Here is a 26,976-nt window from a genome sequence, read left to right as displayed (position 1 = left end):
TCATGTCAGTACCTGTACATATAGCACACTCGATTGGCTTCCACTGCTGCCCCTCCCCCTTAGCCTAAAGGAGCTTACAGTCTAAGGTCCATAACTCACATTCATACATACACATACTAGGGCCAATGACATTATATTATATATTTTTTTTCGTTAGTCCCACTCCCAAGAGGGGTTCTTTTTCTAACATGTGTATTTAAGGGATGATGGCACTTGGCAATACACGGTCAGTTTTCTATATAGCTAAATAAAATAAAGAAACTATCATATGTACAACAAAAACACACCCTTTATTTAAATGTAATTTTAATACATAATTATGATAATAATTATATATATATATATAAAAAATAATAATAGCAGCAGTACTACTATTACTACTACTACCACTACTACTAACAATAATAATAATCATCATAATAAATTATTATAAAATTATATTTTTAAGCAGTGCAGCTGATTTTAATACATAATTATGATAATAATTATATATAAAAATAATAATAATAATAATAGCAGCAGTACTACTACTACTACTACTACTACTACTACTACTACTACTACCACTACTACTAATAACAATAATAATAATCATCATAATAAATGATTATAAAATTCTATTTTTTAAGCAGTGCAGCTGATTTTAATACATAATTATGATAATAATTATATATAAAAATAATAATAATAATAATAATAATAGCAGTACTACTACTACTACTACTACTAGCACTACTACTAATAACATTAATAATAATCATCATAATAAATGATTATAAAATTCTATTTTTTAAGCAGCGCAGCTGATTTTAATACATAATTATGATAAAAATTATATATAAAAATAATAATAATAATAATAGCAGCAGTACTGCTACTACTACTACCACTACTACTACTAATAATAATAATAACAATAATAATAATAATCATCATAATAAATTATTCTAAAATAATATTTTTTAAGCAGTGCAGCTGATTGAACAAATTTGGGAGTTACTGACTCCACAAAATTAGTAAATCATTTTTTTATTTTTTTTGCAGACATCACTTTTGCTCTTGACTAGTCAGCATATTTCATGTCAGTACCTGTACATATAGCACACCTGATTGGCTCTCACTGCTGCCCCTCTCTCTCCTAGAGTAAATGGTGCTGCACAGGAGGTGATTACCACTTTAAATGTAAGTTCTTATTTAAGTTGCATTTAAAAAAAAAATCTCATTATGTTTTGCTGAATACATGACTGCTGTATTTATTATATCTGCTTGGAGTTCAGCTTTGCCAGAGCCAGTTCTGTCCTTCATATCTCAGCTAGAATTTTGGTTTCTTCTTAATCTGTTCCCATTTCCAAGATCTGATCCAGCAGAGATCCTGAATTTAGAGGTGTGATGAGCTGAGGTTGTATAGAGATTATAGAGCGGAGTTACCTCTTCAGCATTCCCTGTTCCCTCCCTTCCACCCTCCTCTCCTCTCCTCTCCTCCTCTCCTCTCCTCTCTCTCTCTCCTCCCTCCGGTACATCTGAAGTTTCCTCTTCAGTTTAAGCTTTGCTGGGCTCGCAGACTCCACGCTTTATCCTATCGCACCCCAAGCCTGGTCTCCGGGGAGAGGAGAGAAGAGGGGACCCGTGTCCGCAGCACCCCCTGCTCAGCACTCACCTGGATTACTCTTTATTATTATTATTATTATTATTGGGGGATTGATCAGAGCAGGCAGCATCTCACCCAGAGAGCATCTTCACATCTGGTACCCAGCCCCAAAACCTCTGGATCTGTGGGATCTACTAGATCACTGGAGCTCAGGAGGAGGAGGAGGGGGGCAACCTGTCACCCCCTTCACCCCATCTACTATTATTACTCTTGGGGTTTCATGTGAAGTGGAGGTGAGCTATGCTTTTGGGAAGACAGGAATCCGTTAAATTAAGGTAAGTGCCATCCATTGCCTTGTTCAATAAGTGGAGGGGGTGTCTGCTGGTCCTATACTTGGCAGGTCCATGTGCTGCCCACCCTTTTATGGGTGGATGAGAGTTGGCATTAAGGTGCTATCCAGTAAAGGGTTAATTGTCGGGCAGTTTTGGCAGGACTTAACTCTTCCCCTGCGCAAGAGAAGGAGACCGCTGGAACAGTGCTCAGCTCCAGGTCTTAATGAGTTTTTTTAAACAATATTTAACCCTCACTTTTCCAAGCAGCTGGCATAACAGGGGCAGTTTTGACAGCAATACACCCTTGCTTGGCCAGCTGTCTCAATTTGTGTTGGCTTATCCCTTTACCTTGGCAAGTTGGCTTTGCTGGAGCTGCTTTAACCCCTTAGTGAGTTCCCCTAATCATTATTTAGCCCTTTTCTGGAAGTGTTTAACCCTTGCAGGCTGAGGTGGGAGTTTTGAGCTCAGTGTACCCCTTTGCTTTCCTGGCTGTTTGTGATCAGGGCAAAAAGGGAGGGAGTGTTGAGGGGCATTTAACCCCTTGATTTTCCAACAATTTTATACACACACACATATATATATATATATATATATATATATATATATTTATATTTATGCAGCGTTTAACTCTTGCTGTGCCAGGTTGGGCCCTAGAGGACAAGGGGATTGGTCTGGCAGGCAGTTAACCCTGGCTTTGCCAGCATGCTTTCTCAATCTGTTATAATCTTTACTTTTCCTAGTTTCTCTGTCATTACAGATGATTTAGCTTTGTCTTAGGCAGCCTCAGTTAACCCTTACTTCCCCAGCTCCAACTTACGGCTCACAGTTTTCGCAGCACTTAACCCTGGCTTTGCTGTGTCAGGTTGGGCCCTGGAGGATAAGGGGTTGTTCTGGCAGGCACTTAACCCCTGCTGTGCCAGCAAGTTAACCCTTGCTTTTTCCTAGTTACCTTACAGATGAGAGGGCTTTGTTTTAGGCAGCCTCAGTTAACCCTTACTTCTCCAGCTCCAACTTACCGCTCCCAGTTTTCGCAGTGCTTAACCCTGGCTTTGCTGTGCCAGGTTGGGCCCTGGAGGATAAGGGGATGTTCTGGCAGGCATTTAACCCCTGCCGTGCCAACAAGTTAACCCTTGCTTTTTCCTAGTCACCTTACAGATGAGATAGCTTTGTTTGAAGCAGCCTTACTTAACCCTTCCTTTCCCAGCTGCAACTGTTCACAGTTTAGCAGCATTTAACCTTTGCTTTGCCAGCATCAAGAGGAAGCTTTAGCAGAGGGAAACCTACCTTTTGACAATTTATTCTATTAAGTATGTTTTATTTTTTAGCCTCTTAACAGTTTTAACCCTTGCAGGTTGCTCAATAAAAGATTGCACATTAATAAATGGCAAGACATTTAAAATATATACATTTTACATAAACTAGTGCAGATTTGTTTACAAGGGAAGGGGAAGAGGAGGGGGATTTCTCATAATTAAGAAGAAGAAAGCTTCTCTTTAAGTTAAAAGAACAAGCTGTTAAAGTGTAATTCTTTATTAGAATCTTCTTCCTTTTCGCTCAGCAGCAGGAAGGAGGAGGGGGCTTGGGGGGGTTTATGTAAGACTTAACTTCACTTATTTGCAGAGTACATATGCAATACCCAAGGCTGGGTGCAGGAAATCATTCCTCCTTGGTTCTCAGCCTTGTTTTCCACTTTTTACAAATGTGTGTTTGCCTAATTTGGGCACAGCCATCCTTTGTAAGGCTTGCATGGCCAAGGCAAAAAAAAAAATCAGTACTTGGAATATATAATATGTACAGTAGGTGGCTACAGCACATTGGCTGTCTGCGAATTGTATACATTACATGTGTAGCCTGGGCATGATCATGCTTTTTAGACAGCATGCACTATATGATCTACAGGAACATTAAGACCCTCATGACTCTATTATGAATGCCTATTTACTCTGGGTAGTGAATCAGCCCATAGATCATGTACATTGCATATAGAGAATTGTATTTTCACATTTATACCTTGGGGTGTTTATGCATTTTCTCCCCTTGGAAGGACATACTGTACTGTCAGATTTAGTTGTGCAATGTATAGACATCACTCTGGGCAAGTATACACTAAAAAAGTGGCTGGTGTATACTATTGTGCAGGAATTGGTACTGTATTATGCAGTAAGGGTATAGGACTGTGTCCTTTAAGGATGTCCTATTTTAATACACATTTAATTCAAGAGAGTGAAATGATATCGGTGATTAAAGGGCTTCAGAATTGTCCATTAAATGCCTTGTTCAAGTGGGCATGGTACCCTTCTTAGATTTTTTTTTTTGCCAGCAGTAAGGAATATTAGGGAGTGCCCACTTGCAGACAAAGAGCTCCAAATACTTTGGAGCTTCTGTCCTTAGATGAACAATAATCTTGAAAACTCACTTAAATTTGCCATCATTAAGAATACTATAGTGACATCTTTTTGTATGTAAGATGCTCAAGAGGAAAAATGTGCTTTATTAAATGACAAGCTCCTAATTTACCGCTCAGCTGTGAGTTCCTTTCTTGTGCCCCTTCTATTTCTCTCCTTAGCAAATCTCCTCTATTGTCTTCTCTCTGTCTCCATCATTTCAAATATGTGCCTCAATTTTTTTTTTTGCTTTTGGCTGGCTCAGTTTCTCTTATGTGCTCCACTTGTCTTTTAGTACTAGTATGATATTTGACTTGTCTTGTGCGTGTGTTTTGTGACTTTTTTGTTTTACATGACCTTGGTGCTCCCGCCTTTTTTTTTTTTTTGGCTGTTATTTGTTCCAACTCTTTCTCAGGCTCCGTTTGAGGTTTAGGTTGGCTACAGGTTCTATGGAGGTAGGCTGGACACCCTTGCCTTAGATCTTTCTTGAGCAGGCTTTCCCAACATGGAGGAACCCTTAAAATAACTTTCTGATCTCAGTGAACCTCTGGTAATAACTGCTTGTATCTTCAACTTACGATATATTAGTGTGGTGGTCAGTGGGAAGAATGCTCTTTCTACTGGTGGTCAGTTGGAAAAATTCTCCCCTTACAGATAGCTAATAATTATATGTGAGGTCAATGGTTACTTATCTGAGAGGAAGAAATTTCTGATTGCTTGGGGATCCCCTATTAATCCTAGAGTTCTTCTAGAGGTATTTAAGGAAACCCTAGCAACATATGGAGAAACCATAGGGTTCCATGGAACCCTGGTTGAGGAAAGCTGTTCTAGGGAGTAATGTTCCTCAGTTCATCATTACATCTGACGTACAGTGACAGAGCAAGGAAGACACTAGGGGTTATTTACGAAAGGCAAATCCACTTTGCACTACAAGTGCACTTGGGAGTGCAGTCGCTGTAAATCTGAGGGGTAGATCTGAAATGAGGGGGAGCGCTGCTGATTTTATCATCCAATCATGTGCAAGCTAAAATGCTGTTTTTTATTTTCCTTGTCCCCCTCGGATTTACAGCAACTTTACTTCCAAGTGCACTTGTAGTGCAAAGTGGATTTGCCTTTCGTGACTAAGCCTCACTGAATTGTTCCCCTTCCTTGCTTCAAACTTCTACCCTCAGAGAAACTTTCAGATAGTTGTCAACAGTCAAGAGAGCAGGTTCCGTGTTTTAGAAATGGACTGCCAGAAATGCTACACCAACATCAAAGTGTAATACATATGCTTGGTTTGTTTATTTTTTTAAATTGTTAGTCAGTGCCTTTTATATTTTTCATATACTTATGGTGTTTTAGTTGAATATTTTTGGTGAATTTACAATGTCAACACTGCTTTTTATAGTCTAGCACAGGCATTCTCAGCCTGGGTTTCGTGGTACCCTAGGGTTTCTCTAGAGGCTGCTAGGGATTCCTTGAGTAGTGGTGGGCATGGAGAATTAATTTCCTGCCTGACCATCAATGTAAGAGGACACTTCACTGACCACCAGTGTAAGTTGGCCCTTCTCCCAATGACCACGAATCTAGGGTACTTCTTCCACTGACATACAATATAAAGAAGCACTAAACTAAAAACCAATGGAAAAGGTCTATTCTCCACTGACCACCAATGGAAAGGGCCACTTCTCCACTGATCACCAATGCAAAGGGTCACTTCTCCTCTGGCCACCAATGGGAAGTACCACTTCTCCACTTAGCACCAATAGAGAGGGTCACTTCTGAACTGACCATAAATGGAAAGGGCCACTTCTCCACTGACCACCAATGGAAAGGGTTACTTGTCTACTGAGCATCAATGAAAAGGGTCACTTCTCCACTGACCACAAATGGAAAGGGTCACTTCTCCAATGACCACTAATGGAAAGGGCCACTTCTCCACTGATCACCAATGCAAAGGGTCACTTCTCCTCTGGCAACCAATGGAAAGTACCACTTCTACACTGAACACCAATAGAGAGGGTCACTTCTGAACTGACCACAAATGGAAAGGGCCACTTCTCCACTGATCACCAATGCAAAGGGTCACTTCTCCTCTGGCAACCAATGGAAAGTACCACTTGTACACTGAACACCAATAAAGAGGGTCACTTCTGAACTGACCACAAATGGAAAGGGCCACTTCTCCACTGAGCATCAATGGAAATGGTCACTTTACTGACCACAAATGGAAAGGGTCACTTCTCCACTGACCACCAATGGAAAGGGTCACTTCTCTATTGACCAGAAATGGAAAGGGCCACTTCTCCACTGACCACCAATGGAAAGGGCCACTACAATTTTTACCATCTGAGGTTTTTTTTTCTAGCCATTATGCTTCTTACCTTTACTTAGTAGTTATCACTGAAAATAATTATATCATATAGTTCATGGAGTGTTAATAATGATCACCTTTGGTTGTTAAATTTTCTAAATATACAACATTTTTTATTCTTTAATTTATTTTAATATCTACAACTTACTAATCATGATAATATACCATTAACTGGTTATAAAATTACTTTGCAGCAGGGGGTTCACTGAGATAATAATAATATAATCTTCCTCTGGTGCAATAATGATTGAGTAGGACTGGTCTAGCATTATTGACTGTATCATAATACAGCCCTCTAATATGTTATAGAGCTAACCTAAAGCAGATGTAAATGTAATCACTAAAATCTCATATAAGCTTTAACACAGAGATGTAATTTCAAAAGTCATTAGCAATCTTTTTAATGTTACAGATGGTAATAAAATAATACATGGTGATCCTCCTATTGAGGTCCTTCTCCAGGAACTTCCTGTTAAAGACATTTCTCTGTACCTGGCATATAAAAAATACAATAGGATCACTGGACCAAATGGTAACAGAGTCCACTTTAATTATTCATCATATGATCAAATAAAACAGCCAAAGTATTTCAGGGGCCAGCAACCCTCTCCCTTCAGGGGACTCTAACAAGGCTTAGAAGCCCCGTACAAAAGATCAGAAAACTGTACGAAAAATATCGCTTTCGAAGCGATCGCACGATAATCGAATCGTTAATACACAGCTTTCGAGGGCCGATCATGACAGTTCATCTGATATTATCTGGTCGGACATGCACGAAAATTTTCGTTTAATCAGTACAGTTGTCGTTGGAAAATGCAATATGAATACACTACAACACATGATATCACTTCCAAATTTTTATTGTCGTACGAGAATTTTTGTGACTTTAGTAAACTCTTAGGGTTTGATCTGAGATTAGCATGCAAAAAAAAAAAAAACGAACGATAATTTGTCTGATAATCTCATAGTCTGTACCAGGCATGGTTAGCAAAATGAAAAGTCAGATAGATCTTTAGTTTGCTGGAAAATCACTAGAACAGCTGTGCAGCATGTGTCAGTCTGCAAATTCTCTGCCCTATCTCCTGAATGTGTTCCTGCAATTTTCACACAAGCCTCTGATGAGGACTGCATGTGGACTGTTTCAACACACATTGTACAGGCATGGTCCACTCTTGTCACCATCGGAAAACCTACCCTCATAAATGCTATGCAGCCATCACTGGAAAACATGAATAAAAGGAAGTGGCTGAAAAGGGGCTGCAGGCAATCAAAAGCACTGAGATGTAAGAAACAGTAAAAAAAAAGCCAGTTGTTTATGATGCATGCACTTATAGCTGCATTTATTAAAGTGGAACTAAAGGCAGAGATACTCACCTTTTGAATGGTTCCTCTGGTGCTGCCAGCATTCAGGTCTCTGCATTGGTTGGCACGGGATGACGTCACTCCTGCACAAGAGCAGAAACTAGACGTCCTGGCATACAAGATTGAGGCAGCCGGCCACTGTAAGCTGAGTTCTGAACTGGAAAAGGCACGCAGGTTAGAAGTTAGGGTGAGGTTAGAATACTAGATCTGGGTATTTGTTGGAAAATATTGGACACAGGATGAGAAATGCAGCCCGTTAGCACTTTAGCAACTTGTGAAACGTTTTTAGAACTGAACTCTGGTATTTTTGTATAAGGTATCCATTCAGTGGGGTCTACCCACGTTGCAAGGGTTCAGTGCTGTCAAGTCAATTGATAGGGGAATAAGCTGCAATATTTACCATATTCCTTACCACAAAGTGCAAACGGCCCTCCAAAGTGTCTTCTCTTCGAAGCTTCGGCCAATGTTCACACTCATACAATACTAGCAGTCCTGCATCATACGTGAGAACGGTGAGGCCCCACCCAAATCCTGGAGAATCTAAGAGAAATGGTGAGAGCTGGAATCCTGCCAGAGTGAGGAAAAAGTGTTACCCTTGGTTAACAATTATGTGTGTTGGGAAGACCAGCAAAATCACACGCTTTTCCAACAGACACAGAAATGCACTGCTCTTTAGGAGACGCGTTGGGTGGCATTAATTGTTAATGGCACCCTCATGCATCAGCATACAGCTTTATTGCAATTTTACAAAAGGGTTAGGGACTTCTTTCCCGTGTTTATGGTAGGTAGGGCAGCCCATTGAAAGGAATGGGCTTCCCTACATGAGACATGCGGGAATGCCCAAAAAAACATATGTGCACTAGGTCGCAGGTTGAACCTAGCTTTACAGCTTATTCCTCTACCCCTAGAACACTCAAGTAGTTGCAGCGCAGGGACAGGGCACTACAAGGGTATTTTTTACAAAAAAAACAGAGTTCATCTTTAAATTTTTTATTTTTAAACAGGTAACCAAAGAAAATGTTATTAAAATGTTGACTAAAAGACTCTGTGCTTCTAGAACTTTAGGCCTTATATGGGTGCTAGTGCTATGATGTTCTACCCAGGTAACATCATAATGCGCTCTACAAATTGCCCATACATTGATCTCTTCTTCATGTCTTCTCCCTTAGGTGCCGTTTGCTATCATGACTGATGGCGAGAGAAGAGAGCCTTTTCAGCCTCTGGCAGGGGATGACATCAGGGTTCCTATCCCCCCCATGCCACCGGCGGGGGAACCCACGGAGGAGGACGATGGTGGAAATGCAGAAAAGTCGGCCTTGGGAAGCATGGGTTCTGGAGAGTCATCTGGACAAGGTCAGGGCCGGCAAGGCTCCGAAGAAGAAGAGCAGATTCCCTACCCGACTTTGGCTCACACCGTGTTCTTCTGTCTCCAACAAACCACCCGACCGCGAAGCTGGTGCCTCAAACTGGTCTGTAACCCATATCCTTTCCAAGGGTGCTGGAAAGCTTACTGAATCTTTGTTGTGCCCGTTTCCTCTCATGCAGGACGGGGCAATTGGTAGATTAAGTCGTGTCCTTTTTTAAAATGCCTGAGTTGTGTATAAAATGTTATATTTTGTTGGATGGAAACTTAAGATGGGCTAATACATTGGGAGAACCACGTGGCTGCTATCTCTTGGATGACTTGAAGTGGTAGTGCTGCTGAAGGAACATGAAGCAAAACATACTGGTTATTAAAGAAAAACTCTGGTCTATAACCAATTAAAATTTTAGCCACCTTCCATGTCTACCATTGTCCTCACAAATTTTTACATCAACACCCACCTATTCCTCTACACGGTGCACATATTTGAGCACAACAGGCAAACTTCGAATTAAATTTCATCCTCAGTGTCTAAAATATTACGTTGTGCTCATGTACCTGGTAGATACCTTTCCATAGAAAATGTTTTAGTTTTGGTGGTATGGTGCCTAATGGATGCAAGCGGGCACGTATTGGAGTTTTTCTTCAAACTGTATGAAATGCCTTATGTTTCTTGGAATCTGAGTGATGCCAGTGGAGATGGCATGGATAGCTTCTTGCTGGGACTTTCAAGCTGTGTCTGAAGGAGTCACTTAAAATAGGAGAAGTGAGCATGCTGCTTATAAAGCCTTGGAAAAAAAATGACGGTGCCCTGGTTTGGTAATCATTGTTCTGATTTTCTGGATCTCAAATATCTTGGCAGTGCCTCTTTGGGATTTATTAAATGTATAGCTTATTTTTAATTACCTGATTTGGTTTATGCTGAATGCTTTGCTGAAGCTGTTCCTTTGCCTCCAGTGCTGAATATACAGTACTGACACTCTTAACCCTGTTAGCCTCGTTTGCCAAAAACCCTCTCTATGCACTGAAGTGTCTGATGGCCTTCACCAACCCACCAGAACTTCCATTTATGGTGGTTTATTGCAGAATTAGATAAACTAATGTGGGCAACAAGAGTGATCCAACCTTTATGCCTTAAGTCAAAAGGGTACCTGTCACCCAAAATAGGGCACCTTACTTGGGCCTATAGTCTAATTTGGCCTTTTCTGCCTCCAGATGCAATGATGTCAAAAGTTCTTGAGAAATGAATAGGCTAAAGTTTGGTTTATAAAACTCTAGCCTGAAGGTGACAGGTACACTTTAAATAAAAAAAAACAATGCTGGGCTCAGCAATTTTCTGTCTTCTGTCTAGTCATTTTAGGTGCTGACCGTTGTTTTCCAGAACAGGTCCAGTCATCAAGGAGAACACAAGACAGGCAGTGGCCTAAGATGGGTCAGGTTAGGGTTGTGCTGTAAACACTTGTTCTTTGCTGGTGTATTAATGAGATCATTCACATTTCAAAGTGTGGCATTAGGACACAGTGATTAAACCATGATGTCTGAGATAGGGCTGTTGTGAAAACTGACCTTGTCCAGCCAAGATTAAAAAAAAGAGCCCTCCTGAGTGACATTATCATAAAATGCTTCTTGTGTTGTATGCGCTAATTATCTTAAGCAACCTAAATGGCGCTTGGGAATTTACTGTCCACTAAACAGAAAATTAAGCTTAATCAGTAGAGCAAAGAACAGGATGTAAAGTGTAGGAACTCTAGCAACCAATCCAAAATCATCCTGTAGATTTTGGTAACCTAGAATCCGACTGACTGCTATATATGACCACACTTTACATGTCTTCATATCTATTGATAATAAGTCTTTCAAATAAGCCAAACAATAAGCGATATATATGATACGCTTGGTGATGTGGTATATCTAGGTGTGTATTATACAGTTGTTGTTAATAAATTACTTTATGTTTTTGTTTTTTTTTTTTTTTTTTTTTATGAATTATGCTTTATTTGTATGCTAAATGCTCTAGTGAGCCCATACCTCCCAACAAATCCAAAAGATAAGCTAAGACATATTAACTGTTGTCCCCAGTTTAACCAAACTGGCCCTCAATGACCATATTTTGGGCAAGCCCAATTAAAACCATAGAAGATGTTAGGCTTTCAGAAAAGTGTGACCATTTGAAGGTATGATGTCACCGGTTGCAGGCCAGGAACATTATATACATTCAATTTTCCATATTTTTTGATATTTTATGGCACAAGCGTCCATTTTGGTTGTATAAAAATAGTTCAGAATCTGTTTTTTAAAGATGTGTGATTGAACGCTGATATCATAGAGCCTGTCCGGTGCGTTCGTAGACTTGTGCAACAAATTTGTCCACAGTTAGATGGTGATTGCTCTGGCTTTGCATTAACAAAGCCCAAATAGCGAGGTAGTCAATAAAAAAAGGAGGGGAGGGGGGGGGGAGCAGGCTATGCACATAACAGCATTATGCACTGCGTGTTTTTTTTTAATATGACTGTTTATGCAACAGAGCTGCGGGAAGCTCAGCGGGGAGTGTGGGGGGCAGGGATGGGATTTTTTTACAAATCATTAATTTTTTATTACAAATGTATTATTATATTACTATTTATTCATGACTAATTTATTATTTTAATACAAATCACTTTATTCTGAACTCTATTCTTTACAGCATAGTTTTGAACATCCTGTTATGAAGGGTATATATATATATATATATATATATATATATATATATATATATATGTGTGTGCGTGTGTATATGTATATATATATATATATATTATATATATATATATATATGTGTATATATATATATATATATATATATATATATGTATATATATATATATATATATATATATATATGTATATATATATATACACATATATATATATATATGTATATATATATATATATATATATATATATATGTATATATATATATACACATATATATATATATATATATATATATATATATATATATATATATATATATATATATATATATATATATATATATATATATATATATATATGTGAATATTGTTTTTTTTTTCTTTTCTTTTTTTAAACATAAATGCATTCTCAATTCAGCTGTATCAAAGCTGAACTCCGCAATAACAAAATATAATCTAAATACATCCTTTGTTTATTTTTACTTGAATCTTGGTGTGCTTTGTGTATTTGTTGCAGATATGTGCAGTAATCAAGTGTGAAAATTTACCTTGGTGTAACTTTTACAAGGTAGTATCTGGAAAGGCATTTGGGCCACACATGGTGGATTTATATTCTTCGTGGCTATTGAGGATTATATTTAAACAAGAGCTTTTGTGCCTGAGGGTCAGATAAGGGATCTGTGAACAGGAAGACTAAATCAAATTACAGATTTCAATGAAGCACACCACAGTTTATTGATGACTACCTCCACCCCCATAACAGAAGGTCCGCATCGCCATACATAGGATGTAAACAATGCAGGTGCCTGTGCATTGCATCCATGATGCACTGATCATAGTTAAAATGCTCCACAAACTTCAACGCACACATGAAATATATGTAAAATAATAATATATATTATAAAAATAATATATAATAATATTTGTTATTAAAATAATATATAATAATAAAAGTAATATAACATAATAATATATATTATTAAAATTATATATATATATATATATATATATATATATATATATATATATATATATATATATATATATATATAAAGCTGACACATTTCAGGTGGGGGTCTCCTTTCATCAGGGTTTATGAATTTGGACAGATGGTCAGTGTTCTGGGATTTGCTTTGCATATGTACAGTTGCTAATATAATGTGACAAAGGCATTGATTTACTAAAACTGGAGAGTGCAAAATCTGGTTCAGCTGTGCATGGCATCCAATCAGCTTCTAACTTCAGCTTGTTCAATTAAGCTTTGACAAAAAAAAAAACCTGGATTGGTTTCTATGCAGAGCTGCACCAGATTTTGCACTCTCTAATTTTAGCAAATCAACCCCAATGAGCGACTTGTTCTACGTTCCCATGAATGTGGGTGCATTTATTACATTTTTTATCAAAAGGTGGGCTGTGCCTTTCAGAAGAGTAAATAAAGACTTCTGGCTTTCTTTTTCCATCACTCCCGATCTGCTTAGTTGCTGCAAATCAGTGACTCAATGTATCAAACCTATTGGGTGCTAGAATCTGATATCCATCCCTCCTTGATACGAAAAGGTAGATCATTTCATAAGCCAAATTCTGACATCTAGGATTTGATGTAAAAAATAAAAAAAAAAGATAGCATTAAAAAAATGTATGTTTTTGACTGCCCAAATAAAATGTATGTCATAAATTATTATTATTATTTTTATTATTATACACGATTTTTATAGCGCCAAGAGTTTACGCAGCGCTTTACGATGTAGAGGGGGGACAGCACAATTACAGTACAGTTCAATACAGAAGGGACAGGAGGGCCCGGCTCGTAGTGCTTACATTCTAAAGGGAGGGGGTGGTGGTATAAAAGGTAATAGATGCAGGGTATGATTTGATGGGGTGGCTCGGGGACAGTTCTTAGGTGGGTGTGGGATAGGCTTCCCTGAAGAAGTGAGTTTTCAGGGATCTCCTAAAGGTGGACAGGTTAGGGGCTGATCGGATATACTAGGGCAGGGAGTTCCAGAGGATGGGAGAGGCTTTGGAGAAGTCCTGAAGGCGAGCATGGGAGGAGGTAACAAGGGAGCTAGAGAGCAGGAGGTCCTGGGAGGAGCGGAGGGGGCGATTTGGGCGATATCTGCAGATGATGTTGGTGATGTAGATGGGGGCGATGTTGTGAATGGCCTTGTATGTTATGGTTAGCATTTTGAATTTTATACGGTGGGGTAGGGGAAGCCAGTGAAGGGATTGGCAGAGAGGAGCAGCAGTCACGGATCGATTAGTGAGGTGTATTAGTCTAGCAGCAGCATTCATAATAGACTGAAGGGGGGATAGCCTGTGTAAGGGTAGGCGTAGGGTTAGGGACTGCCTGTTTGTTCCTAAGTCGGATTTGTTCGTAATTTGGAAGCACATGCGCAGAATGGCAGAGACGTCGTTTTCCGATGTTTTCCGCTGTTCTCCAACGTCGTTTTTAGATGTTTTTCGATGTTTTCCGATGTGCCCGCCGACTCCGCCTCCTGTTCGATAGTAGGAGTTCACAAGCCGGAGGTTCGTAACTCAGGGACCCCCTGTAGTCGGGAAATAATCAAGGAGTGAATAAGTTGCTTTGTGGTATAATAAGTCAGGAAGGGTCGAATTCTGGAGATGTTGCGGAGGTTAAGGTGGCAGGATTTAGCCAGTGTTTGGATGTGGGGGGTGGAAGGAGAGGTCAGAGTCAAGGATTACACCCTGGCATGTGTGAAGGGCTTATTATTTATTATAGATAATAAAAAGTAATAATAGATAAAAATAATATATAATAATAAAAGTAATATAACATAATAATATATATTGTAAAAATAATATATAATAAAAAAATTAAAAAAAAGTCGACACATTTCAGGTGGAGGGCTTCTTGCATCAGGGTTTAGGAATTTGTCGGTGTTCTGGGATTTTATTGGATGTACAGTTGCTAATATGATAAGAAAAAGGCATTGATTTACTAAAACTGGAGAGTGCAAAATTTGGTTCAGCTGTGCATGGTAGCCAATCAGCTTCTAACTTCAGCTTATTCAATAAAGCTTTGGCAAACATAACCTAGAAGCTGATTGGTTTCTATGCAGAGCGGCACCAAATTTTGCACTCTCCAGTTTTAGCAAATCAGTCCTAACTGACGTGCAAGGTGCAGTATACCCCGGACCAGGGATCTCCAAACGATGACCCTCCAGCTGTTGCGGAACTACACGTCCCATGAGGCATTGTAAAACTCTGACATTCACAGGCATGACTGGGCATGATGGGAATTGTAGTTCCTGAACAACTGGAGCGCCGTAGTTTGGAGACCTCTGCCCTGGACGGTCACCTACCCATCAAGCTATGATAAACTGGGTGGCTATGATTGGCTGATTATTTGTATAAAATAAGCCCCATGACTCCCAGATAATCCCGTCCTCTTGGCAGTATCTGATTCCCATCATGGCTGCTGATAATACAAGCTTTTCGGCAAAGTTCCAAGTAAACGTTTTCTTGCATCAAGACATAGCAAGGGGCACACGCAGCCTGTCACCGCCAGACATTAACCAGCCCCTATCCAGCTATGTTGTGGGTATTTTAAGCTTGTATTGCCCCGGTAACCACCAATAGAGGAAAAAAAAAAAAAGAACATTGCAATGCAAGGGCCCGCCACTGATAATAATTTTAATTTAGATGCGTTGTGTATAAGAGGCTGAGTTGGGGCCGGGGAGGGGAAGGCAACTTTTCCCATTATTTGCCTGATGATTTACTTGGACTAGAACAGAGCGGCTTCCTAATTGCGTTAGGTCCCGGCTGGCACGAGTACAGCACTATAGGAAATGGTGCTGGCAAATTAACAAATTATCTTCTTCTATTTAATGTGGAGCCGTCGTAGGAAGAAATATGTCAGAAGGAATGCCAGTGCCCAAAAGCAAGAGGGGCGGGCGCGAACTTGCTAAATTCACATAAAAGGGAGCTGTTTTTTCAAGGATTTGTTATCCTGTCCATCCAGTCCTGAGATTTATACGGCTCTGTCACACAGTATTGCCCTGTCTGGCAGGGCAAAAGACCTGAGATTTATTAATGTATAGCCTCATACACACGATCGGATTGTTGGCCAACAAAACCGTGGACTTTTGTCCGAAGGGCATTGGCCCAAACTTGTCTTACATACACACGGCCACACAATTGTTGGCCAACAAATATGAACGTAGTGACGTACTACGTTGTTTTTCAGCTCTTTAGCGCCGTCCTTTGGGCTCCTTCTGCTAATTTTGTGTTAGTAGAAGTTTGGTGAGTGTTGATTAGCGCTTTTCATTTCGCACTTTTCATTTTGCGCATTTCAGTTCGTTTCTGAACGGCCGTTCGTCAACCAGCCATGTTGCAGAATCAGAGGAGATAACGTGTTATTTATTATTGGCCTTGGAGTTATTGCTTTGACATTATTTTTTGGTTAAATAATGATTTGATTTGGTATATTTTCTATATTTTTGGATGCATAGAATGCATATTTTGGTTAAGTTCTATTGGCAGATAGCATGTCTAATTTTATTTGTTTTCTTTTTTTAATGCACAGTAAAAAAAATGGTGGAGAATAATGCTTATGTCTTTTATATCTGCCTAGCTTTAAAGTGAACCTGCCATCTCACCCATTCAAAGCAAAGTAACAGGTTCTCTCTTTATAGCTCACCTTTTTTGCTACTAATAGTTACTTAAAGTGATTGTAAAAGATCACCTTGTAAAACAACACATTCAGTTTAAAATAGAAATGAAAGTCAAAACATGTTTGTATATATATAAAAATAAAAAATAAAATTATAAATACCTTTTTTTCTTTTTTTATATGTGATCATATTCCCTTTGTTCTCAGCTGCATAGGACCTTGGGGAGGAGAAGCAGCAGCACACTGAGCTTCCCAGTGAATGGCTGCGCAGCGGGGGCGTGTCAGGACAAGTCTGACCGTTGGAGAAGAGTACACTGAGTTCCCAGCATAGCTAGAGAACTGACCACAGTGTGCTCTCCTGCTTAGTGTGGCCAGCTTTTAATAGGAAAGCGGCGGTCGCTCCTGAGACAGAATGGGGATTTGTCAATGTAAACAGACAGATCCCCGTTCTGACAGGGGAGGAGAGACAGATCTGCTGTTCCTAGTGATTAGGAACAGCGATCTGTCTCCTCCTCCAGTCACTACACTGTCCCCACAGTTAGAAAGACCTCCCAGGGAACACTTAACCACTTGATCGCCCCCTAGTGTTAACCCCTTTCCTGCCAGGGACATTTATACAGTAATCAGTGGCTATTTTTAGCACTGATCGCTGTATAAATGTCAATGGTCCCAAAAAAAGTGTCAAAAGTGTCTGATCTGTCCGCCTCAATGTCGCAGTCCCGCTAAAAATTGCTGATCACCGCCATTACTAGTAAAAAAATAATATATAATAAAAATGCCATAAATCTATTCCCTATTTTGTAGACACTATAACTTTTGCGCAAACCAATCAATATACGCTTATTGTGATTTTTTTTACCAAAAATATGTAGAAGAATACATATCGGCCTAAACTGATGAAGAAATTAGTTTTTTTACATTTTTGGGGGGATATTTATTATAGCAAAAAGTAAAAAATATTGTCTTTTTTTTTCATTTTTTTTTGTTTGAAGCGCAAAAAAAAACAAAAAGAAAAATCGCAGAGGTGATCAAATACCACCAAAAGAAAACTCTATTTGTGGGAAAAAAAGGACGTCATTTTTTTTTGGGGGTACAACGTTGCACGACCGCGCAATAGTCAGTTAAAGCAATACTTTAAGGGGGCAAATCCTTCTGGTCCTTAAGTGGTTAAATGGACAGGACTACTCCATGCACCACATGAGCACATACTGTAGCCAGTCTGTGGGAGCCAGAAATATTGTTGGTTGGTAGGGGATCAAATGTTTTTTTTTACTCACTGAACTGCAACTCAATTTATAACATTTGTATTGTATTTTTCCTGGATTTTTGGTTGATATTCTGTCTCTATCATTTAAAATACAAGTTATAGACACTTCATTTTTTTGTAAGTGGGCAAACTTACAAAATCTGCAGGGGATCAAATAATTATTATCCCCACTGTAAACATAATATCTGACAAATAAACGTAAAACATGACAAAGGATTCTCAGAGTTCTATGGCTTAACTAAAGAGAGCGCAGCAGAACCTGCTTTGAGGTTCGGTTTGTCTTTTTGCGCTTTGACTTAAATACATTAGGGATAGAGTCTTAGGTTTTGCCTGCTCGCCAGAGCTCCATTAGAAAGATTTCTCCGCAATTACTGTCATGCTTTAACCAGACAGAAAGGGAAATCTGCAGCATGGGCACAAAAATAAAACTCTGACAGGGGTTCTAACTTACCCCATCTGTCTGTGTTGCAGTGCGAGTGTTCCCCTCACCTGTCCGGTGAAAAGTAACCAAGTCTGGAAAGGTACGTTTCTTTGACAGAACACCAGAAAGCTGTAAAAACACAAAAGGGGTTCTAATACCCCCCCCCCTCAAATTTCCCTACTCCATCCAAAATTAGTAAAAAGAAAACAAAATGGCTTGACATAAACTTTACGTATCCTAGCATAGCTTCCAACTGTCCTTTTTCTGGAGAGACTGACCCACACTTGGAACTAGATGTCTCTGTCCCTCGTTCCTCCTAAGTTGTCCCTTTTTTGGTCTGATTTATTAACCTGTATAAATAATTCACATTATTTCCAATAGCCCCTTAAAGGAACAGGCACCCACATTTTTATTTTTTTTCATTTTACTATGGTGTCTGTTCTGATCGTGTAATTGTGTAAAACTTACAGGTATCTGTATCTCCTGCTCGTTATCCCTTTATCTCTTACCAGAGTCTACTCTCTGTCTTCCCGAGGTATGGTAATCCTCGCAGTACAACAGCCTTACCTGCCATCTCTCAGGGTTTTCAGGGATGTTTCAAGGTTTATGCCGGGAATCTCACTGCCAGATCTTAGGACTGTTTTTTTTAGTTTAAATTGTCTTCTGTGGGCTTTGTTTCCTTAAAGCAGAACTAGCATCAGATATGTCTGGTGTATCACATTATAAATATATATATTTTTTTTTTCTTTAAATATAATTTTCTATATTCTATGGGGTCGCCAAACTTTCTAAAGAAAGGGCTAGTTTACTGTCCTTCAGACTTTAGAGGGGCTGGACTGTGCCCAATAGTAGTAAACAATGGCCGATCTTTGGTATTAGGGAGACAAATAGTTGGTGTCAGTGCCCCATTTTGGTTGTCAGTGGAAGGAATTATGCCCCATCGTTGGTGTCATTGGAAGGAATAATACCTCAAGGGAGCAGATAAAGGCAACCAAAGGACCACATCCAACCCCAGGGCCACAGTTTGGAGACCACTGTTCTATACCACAAGCCGGGAAATCTTGGTAGACCTAAAAAAAAACTTACATAGGTTCTACCCCTACACCATTTGTTAGAAGATGCTATTGGCCATTGATGAAGGTTCTTTGAGCCTTCTGGAAAGTAAACCTTAACTGGTAGAAGCATGGCATGGTTAAAGGAGTTTAGTTGTGGCACCTATGGTAAAACTGAACTCTGAGGAAAACAAATTGCTCCTTTGCAGTAGAGCTGCCCATGAACTACAAGGGTTAAAACTCTTTTACTCACCTGATCCTCTCCTCCCTGGGTTGGTCCCCACAGTCTATTCTCTTCTTCGCAGGTCCTCTGACGTCAGCAAAACCAATGCAGAACCCATAATCCTGCATTGCATGTGAGAATGATGGGGAACAGTCCACTGCCAAAGAATAAGGGAGTAGAGGAGAGTGCCAGCTGCCGGGGGAGTGGAGGGTCAGGTATGTAAAAGTGCTTTTAATGGCCCCATAGACATAAAAGCATTTAACCTTTACAATGTGGGGGATGCCCCACTGTAAGGGCTGATCGTTCCTTTCCTTGGACATGGGCTTTAAAGATGTTTATAAATTTGCAGTGGGTCAGATGAGTTGAATCTGGGCATGAGCTCTACTTAAGGTGTGCATTAGGGTGTATGTACTGTGCCTGAAGACGCTTGAACCCTGAAGTCTAGTTCATTTGAGTGGTGTGATTGCTCTGTACCGTACCCTTGCCCGCTTGAAAGAGGTCAGACTGGGGAGCAGTTCAGTTGCACTCTAGCATGTTGTGATCAACGTGCCCAAGCATGGAACACTTATGAATTACTGAGCACCTATGGATCATGGAAACAGGGATCACATTGATTTATGGTAGGGGCAATGACATAGGTGTGCTTGGGCCTGGCACAATGTGAATGTACACCCACAGGGGAGTAGGGGATAATAGTAGGCTATTAGTGTGAGTACATCCTTAGTGTGGCATTGTAATGAATACACTGAGTTTGAAGTGTTGCAAGCCATTTAAAGAGTTGCCCTCTCGCAGTTACAGTTTGGCTTAAAAAATTTGGAAACCCGTCAGCACCCACAGGGGAGTAGGGACAATCGTACAAAGGCTAGTAGTGTGAGTACACCCTTACTATGGCATTGGAGTGAACACACTGACCTTGAAGCATTGCAAGCCAGTTGAAGAGTTGTCCATGGCTACGTTTTGGCTTATAAAAAAAAAATTGGAAACCCATCAGCACGACCTCAAACAGGTACCAATGACTTGTAATCTCATGGATATTCGAGGCACATTGGTGTTGGGCCAGACCCCAAGCCATGGTTGCTGCTTAAAAAACAAATTAACAAGAGTTCCAGTGGCATCAATTGGTAAAGAACAGGGCACCTTGTTTAAACCAATCCAAGGCTCATCTGATAGGAAATGTTCAAAACTATGACAATCGCTTGTGGGCATGGCTGTTACGCTTGCCCCTAACGCAGGTGGTCAGGCACTACAGCTGGCTTCTGTGTTCTTCACCAATAGCAGCTCCCTTTCCCATAAAGCAAGCAGGCCTACCAGTACTCATTTGCGCCCAGGACTTATACACAATACTATAGTGCCTGGCTACCATGCTGGGGTAGGCGCAAACTGGGCACAACAATGAGGTACTTGCGGTTGGCAGACAGGCAGAGTAGTTCAATGACAATCCAGGCACAAGGCAGACAAGGTTCAGAATAGTCAGGGCCAAATCCGTCGTTCAAAAGGCAGGCAGAGTTTAGGGAATAGTCGATGTCCGATCCGAGGTCGTCACGAGGGAATCCAAACAGCAGAACAGGACAGACGAACAGGGAGATTGGAGCACGTGTTACAAACGCAATATCACAAGCATGGGACTGCAGACTTGGCTGACTTAAATCAGGTTTGGTCTCCATCCAAAGACTGGCCACATCAATCACCTTGCAGATGGACAAAAAGACAGGGATGCATCACAGCCAAAACCAGGATTCTGGAATGAGACCAGCAGCTATCAAGGATCAGAAGTACTACACGCTCCTGACAGTGACTTAGCGTCAAATATCGAACAACACTTGGGTTGAGGTGGCTTTATTGTCACATGGTCTTATATAGCGCAACCCCTGTGTGCTCTATGAAATGTCAACATGAACTTTTTATAGCTTTTTTCTGTCTCAAAAAAAAAAAAAGTTCTTACATTTCTTTCAAATAATGTGATGAAAGAGGCTCTGGTCTTTATATACGATTTCCTGCTGACCTGAATGAACTTACAGAAAAAAAAAAAAAATTGGTGCAAGACTTTTTCGAGGTACCGAATCGTGAACGCAGATACGTGACTGAGCGGACATCGCCTGCGTAATGTGGTTTAGAGTTGCGATGTGCTGCTGATGCAGCACAAGTATGAACAGGACTTCAGACAGAAGCAGCAGCCCTGGATTTGCACATAACAATGGGGTGCTATACAACTGCCCACACTGTATATATCTCTTTGCACTCCATTTGGCAGGTTAGTGTGCCTTTAATCAGCATGACATCATTAACTGTGCAGTGCCCGTATCGCCATATTAGGCAATAGCCTGCAGAGGCTGGTTGGTGTTCGGGCCTTTGCAGCCCTCTGTGACTTTGCTGTGGCAGAGGCCGGGGGGGATTGACTCGGGGGAAGCAGGCCGACATTGGATTGTATATATTCCTCCGTCTTTTATACACACGGATGGGCTGTCTGCTTGTCTGCTTCTTGAAGCCCAGGAAACATTTTCTGCTGATTGATTGCCTGTTCTGATCCAGACTTTGCATGCAAAGACCTTTTCCCTTCTCAGATCCTGTTTTCCCCATCCTGTCCTTTGTATGTGTCAAAGACAGTATCGAGAGTCTCTTCCTTAGACTTAAAGCAGAACTCCAGCTAAAGAAAACAAGTAAAAAAAAAAAAAAAAAAAAAAAAAGGGCCTTTAAAAGATAAAATCAGTAAAAATATCTTTGCTGCAATATTCACCTTCAATCCAGAGATTTTCCTGCAGTACTTCTTTTCCGTCACTAGTTGTCCTCAGTCTGATGGTCAGCATCCTTCAACCCACTTCCTCTAATGCCCAGGCCATCTAGATCCGCCCCCAGCCTGTCACTGGACAGTGAAAGAAGAAGCAGCACAGTGATGAGCGCATCTCTGTTTACTAAGATCATGCTGATGTATACATGTGTATCTAAAAAAAAAAAAGAAAAAAAAACTTTGGGGTCATTTATGCCAAGATTTCACACAAGATTCACACATTTTCTAATTTAATCCTATGGGAAAAAGTGTGAATCTTGGGTGAAAAAAATTGATAGACCCCTTTATTTTTATTTTTTATTTTTATCTAAACTGAACTCTCAGTTTTAATCAGCTACAGTGCCTTGCAAAAGTATTCACCCCCCTTGGCATTTTTCATGTTTTGTTACCTCACAACCTGGAATTAACATGGATTGTTTGAGGAGTTGCATCATTTAATTTACAGAACATGCCCACAACTTTGAAGAGGTTTTTTTTTTTTTTTATTGTGAAGCAAAAAACAAATAGGACAAAATAACAGAAAAAGTCAATGTGCATAACTATTCACCCCCCTAAAGTCAATACTTTTGTAGAGCCACCTTTTGCGGCTATCACAGTCACTTTGGATGAGTCTCTATGAGCTTGCCACATCTTACCACTGGGATTTTTTCCCATTACTCCTTGCAAAACTGCTCCAGAGCCTTCAAGTTGGATAGTTTGTGCTTGTGGACAGAAATCTTTAAGTCTGACCACAGATTTTCTATTGGATTGAGATTTAGGCTTTGACTAGACCATTCCAACACATTTACGTGTTTCCCCTTAAACCACTCAAGTGTTGCTTTAGCAGTGTGTTTGGGGTCATCGTCCTGCTGGAAGGTGAACCTCCGTCCTAGCCTCAAATCACACACAGGGTGGTACAGGTTTTGCTCAAGAATATCCCTGTATTTAGCACCATCTATCTTTCCCTCAACTCTGACCAGTTTCCCAGTCCCGACTGCTGAAAAACATCCCCACAGAATGATGCTTCCACCACCCTGTTTCACTGTGGAGATGGTGTTCTTTGGGTGATGTGATGTGTTGGGTTTGCAGCAGACATAGTGTTTTCTTTGATGGCCAAAAAGTTCAATTTCTAATCTCATCAGACCAGAGCACCTTCCTCCATACATTTTGGGAGTCTCCCACATGCCTTTTCGCAAACTCAAAACATGCCATTTTGTTTTTTTGCTGAAAGTAATGGCTTTCTTCTGGCCGCTCTGCCATAAAGCCCAACTCTATGGAGCGTACAGCTTATTGTCATCCTATGTAAAAATACTCCAGTCTCTGCTGTGGAACTCTGCAGCTCCTCCAGGGTTACCTTAGGTCTCTGTGCTGCCTCTCTGATTAATGCCCTCCTTGCCCGCTCCATGAGTTTTGGTGTGCAGCAGTCTCTTGGCAGGTTTGCTGTTGTGCCATGTTCTTTCCATTTGGTTATGATAGATTTGATGGTGCTCCTAGGGATCATCAAAGATTTGGATATTTTTTTATAACCTAACCCTGACTTGTACTTCTGTACATTGTCCCTCACTTGTTTGGAGAGTTTCTTGGTCTTCATGGCAGTGTTTGGTTAGTGGTGCCTCTTTCTTAGGTGTTGCAGCCTCTGGGGCCTTTCAAAATGGAGTGTATATGTAATGACAGATCATGTGACACTTAGATCGCACACAGGTGGACATCATTTCACTAATTATGTGACTTCTGAAGGTATTTGGTTGCACCAGAGCTTTTTATGGGCTTCATAACAAAGGGGGTGAATACATACGCACATGCCAATTATCAGTTTTTTATTTCTGAAAAATAGTTTATGTATATATTTTTTTAATTTTACTTCACCAACTTAGACTATTGTGTTCTGATCCATCACATATAATTCAAATTAAAACAAACATTGAACTAAAGGCTGTAATGTAACAAAATAGGTACAAAGCCAAGAGGGGGTGAATACTTACATAGTTCTACAATCAGCATAGAGAGTCTTCTGCTTCTATACAGAGAGCAAGGGTCCTTCTCTGATGCAGGCTGGCAGGGGACAGGCTTTTCTACTCAGGCTGTGGCTGCTTTAACACAAGCTTTAACACTTTGCATGTCTTTTAAATGTATATTTACCTGATTAAACTGAAGGTTTGGTTGGCTTTAGGCACGGTCACAGTTTTGTTCTGGAAGCACAAGCAGTTTAGCTTCTGTGCATTAGAGATGAATGTTGTACTGCTGTAAAGCGCACATGTGTGAACTGAGCCTGGGGGAAGCCATTATCACCTGCCGGACACCCACAGCTTGTGGTGCTGGGGAGGCCAGCTGGTGTGTCAGCACTCAGCCTGCAGTCCTCAGGAGCTCCATGCTGTGATCCCACCTCATTCCTCAATGATCCTATTTCAAAGCAAAGACAGCCAGCTGCAGGGACCCCCTCAGTGTGATGCCAAGAGGACTGCAACACCACCAGTAAAATGTACACTCAACAGCTGATATCCAGCTGCAGTCTCTCATGGTGAGGATCTGTCCCCGGAAACATCCCTGCCTAAAATAAAATAAATACATATTCTATACCATAAACAATAATTAAATGAACTATAAATAATAATAGTAATAAAAAGAACAATGATAATGAAAATAATAATAATAAATATACTACTAATAACAAGAATATACTGCTGCTAATAATAAATAATCCATAACTATAAATAGGAAATACTTTAACAATAAATATTTGTAATAGTAATGATAATAATGACGATTATGATAATGATTATAACAATAAATGACAATAATAATATATATGCTACTACTCATAGTAGTAATAATAATAATAATAATAGTAATAAATAAAAATATACTTTTTCTACTACTACTACTAATAATAATCCATACCAATAAATACTTTAACAATAAATAGTGATAATAGTAATGATAATAATAATGATGATGATGATAATAATATATACAGTATATATACTACTACTAGTAATAATAATAAGAATACGTACGGTATACTACTACTACTAATAATAATAATACATAATCCATACCCATAAATAATAAATACTTTAACAATAAATGATAATAGTAATGATAAAGATGATGATGATAATAATAATAATAATAATAATAATAATATATACTACTACTAGTTATAATAATACTAAGAATAAGAATAATAGTAATATAAAAAAATGTTACTAGTACTACTAATATCCAAAAAAAACACAATATTAATAATAATAGTAAAATCCATACCAATAAATAATAAATAAATAATAATGATGATAATATTTACTACTACTCCTACTCCTACTACTACTACTAATAATAATAAGCTATACCAATATATAATAAATACATGCAAAAATAATAATACTTTTTCTACTACTACTACTACTACTACTAATATTAATAATAATAATAATAATAAATAATCTATACCAATATATAATAACTACATTTAAGAATAAATAATAATAAATAATCTATAACAAAAAAACCCTGCTTTTTTGCATGCTAAATAGAACACATTAAATATGTAAACTGAACCACCAAAGTCTTATATAATCTTTACCTTTTACTTTCAAGAGTATATTTCAAGAGTTTTAAATCTACAGCATTAATTAAAATCATACCTTGTAATTCTGCCACGGAGGTCCTTGTTCAGGCACTTCCTGTTATAAGGTGACAACACTCTGCCCCTGTATCCCAATTCCTCTCCTACGTTGTCACCCTGTCATATGCATAGCTCCCAACTGTCCCTGATTTCGAGGGACTGTCCCTGATTTGTAGCAATGTCCCCCTGTCCCTCTTTCCCCCTCATGTGTCCCTCATTTTGGTCTGATCCTCATAGTTGTATATAAAATGCACTTTTTATCTTTCAAAAAAGTGTTTCCCAGTGCTAAACCTTTCATCCAAATTCTAAATAGCTGCATTTGTAAATTTTAAAAGCCAATATAAAGGAATAGTAGTGGTAAAAAAAAAAAAAATCCCTTGTGGATTTAATGAACCTTTTTTTTGGTCAATTCTCCTTTAAGGGGGTGTGTCAGGGGGGCGTGGCCTATGCCTACGTAGGTTTGTTAGTAGGTGTCCCTCATTCCCATCTCATAATGTTGGGAGGTATGTACTTGCATTAACATTGAGCACTATCAAAGGCCATGCTGAAGCTCATTGTCCTAGCATGTTCCGTTGTTGTCACCTTCGGGGAGCCCACAACAATGCCTCTCCTGGAACAAGTGTGTAAAAGGAAGAGAGAGGCTGCAAAGAGACTGGAGAAGATCAGCACTGAGAGGCAATACAAAAAATAAAGATAATAATAATAAATAAATGAACACAAATATTTTTAAAAAGAAAACAAGTTAGAGTTTAGATCTTCTTTAATGACCTTTCAGATATTTATATTGGATTTTTGATACATTTTTCCAGTTTAGAGAGAACTACCAAAACAGTTGTAAATTTAAAAAACTGAAAATAAATAAATGTCAATAATTCAAAGTTTTATGACTTCAAACTGCAAATATTGCTTCAGCAT

At 39.3% G+C, this 26,976-nt stretch overlaps 1 protein-coding gene across 3 annotated transcripts in view; it reads left to right on the top strand.

Annotated features, from left to right (window-relative positions):
* The first annotated feature begins 1,507 nt into the window (after positions 1 to 1,507).
* The window catches only part of CACNA1H (calcium voltage-gated channel subunit alpha1 H), a 730,623-nt gene continuing 705,154 nt past the window's right edge, over positions 1,508 to 26,976 (top strand). For all 3 annotated transcript variants that reach the window (XM_073636413.1, XM_073636414.1, XM_073636411.1), the window contains exons 1-2: positions 1,508 to 1,923; positions 9,192 to 9,502. In XM_073636413.1, coding sequence (XP_073492514.1) covers positions 9,207 to 9,502 — 296 coding nt within the window. In that variant the 5' untranslated portion in view covers positions 1,508 to 1,923; positions 9,192 to 9,206. The remainder of the gene's footprint in view (positions 1,924 to 9,191; positions 9,503 to 26,976) is intronic.

This window comes from Aquarana catesbeiana, linkage group LG06, assembly GCF_042186555.1.
Source record: "Aquarana catesbeiana isolate 2022-GZ linkage group LG06, ASM4218655v1, whole genome shotgun sequence".
NCBI classification, from domain to species: Eukaryota; Metazoa; Chordata; class Amphibia; order Anura; family Ranidae; genus Aquarana; species Aquarana catesbeiana.
The sequence above is the reverse complement of the archived record's forward strand: the minus strand, read 5'-3'. Positions and strand labels throughout refer to the sequence as shown.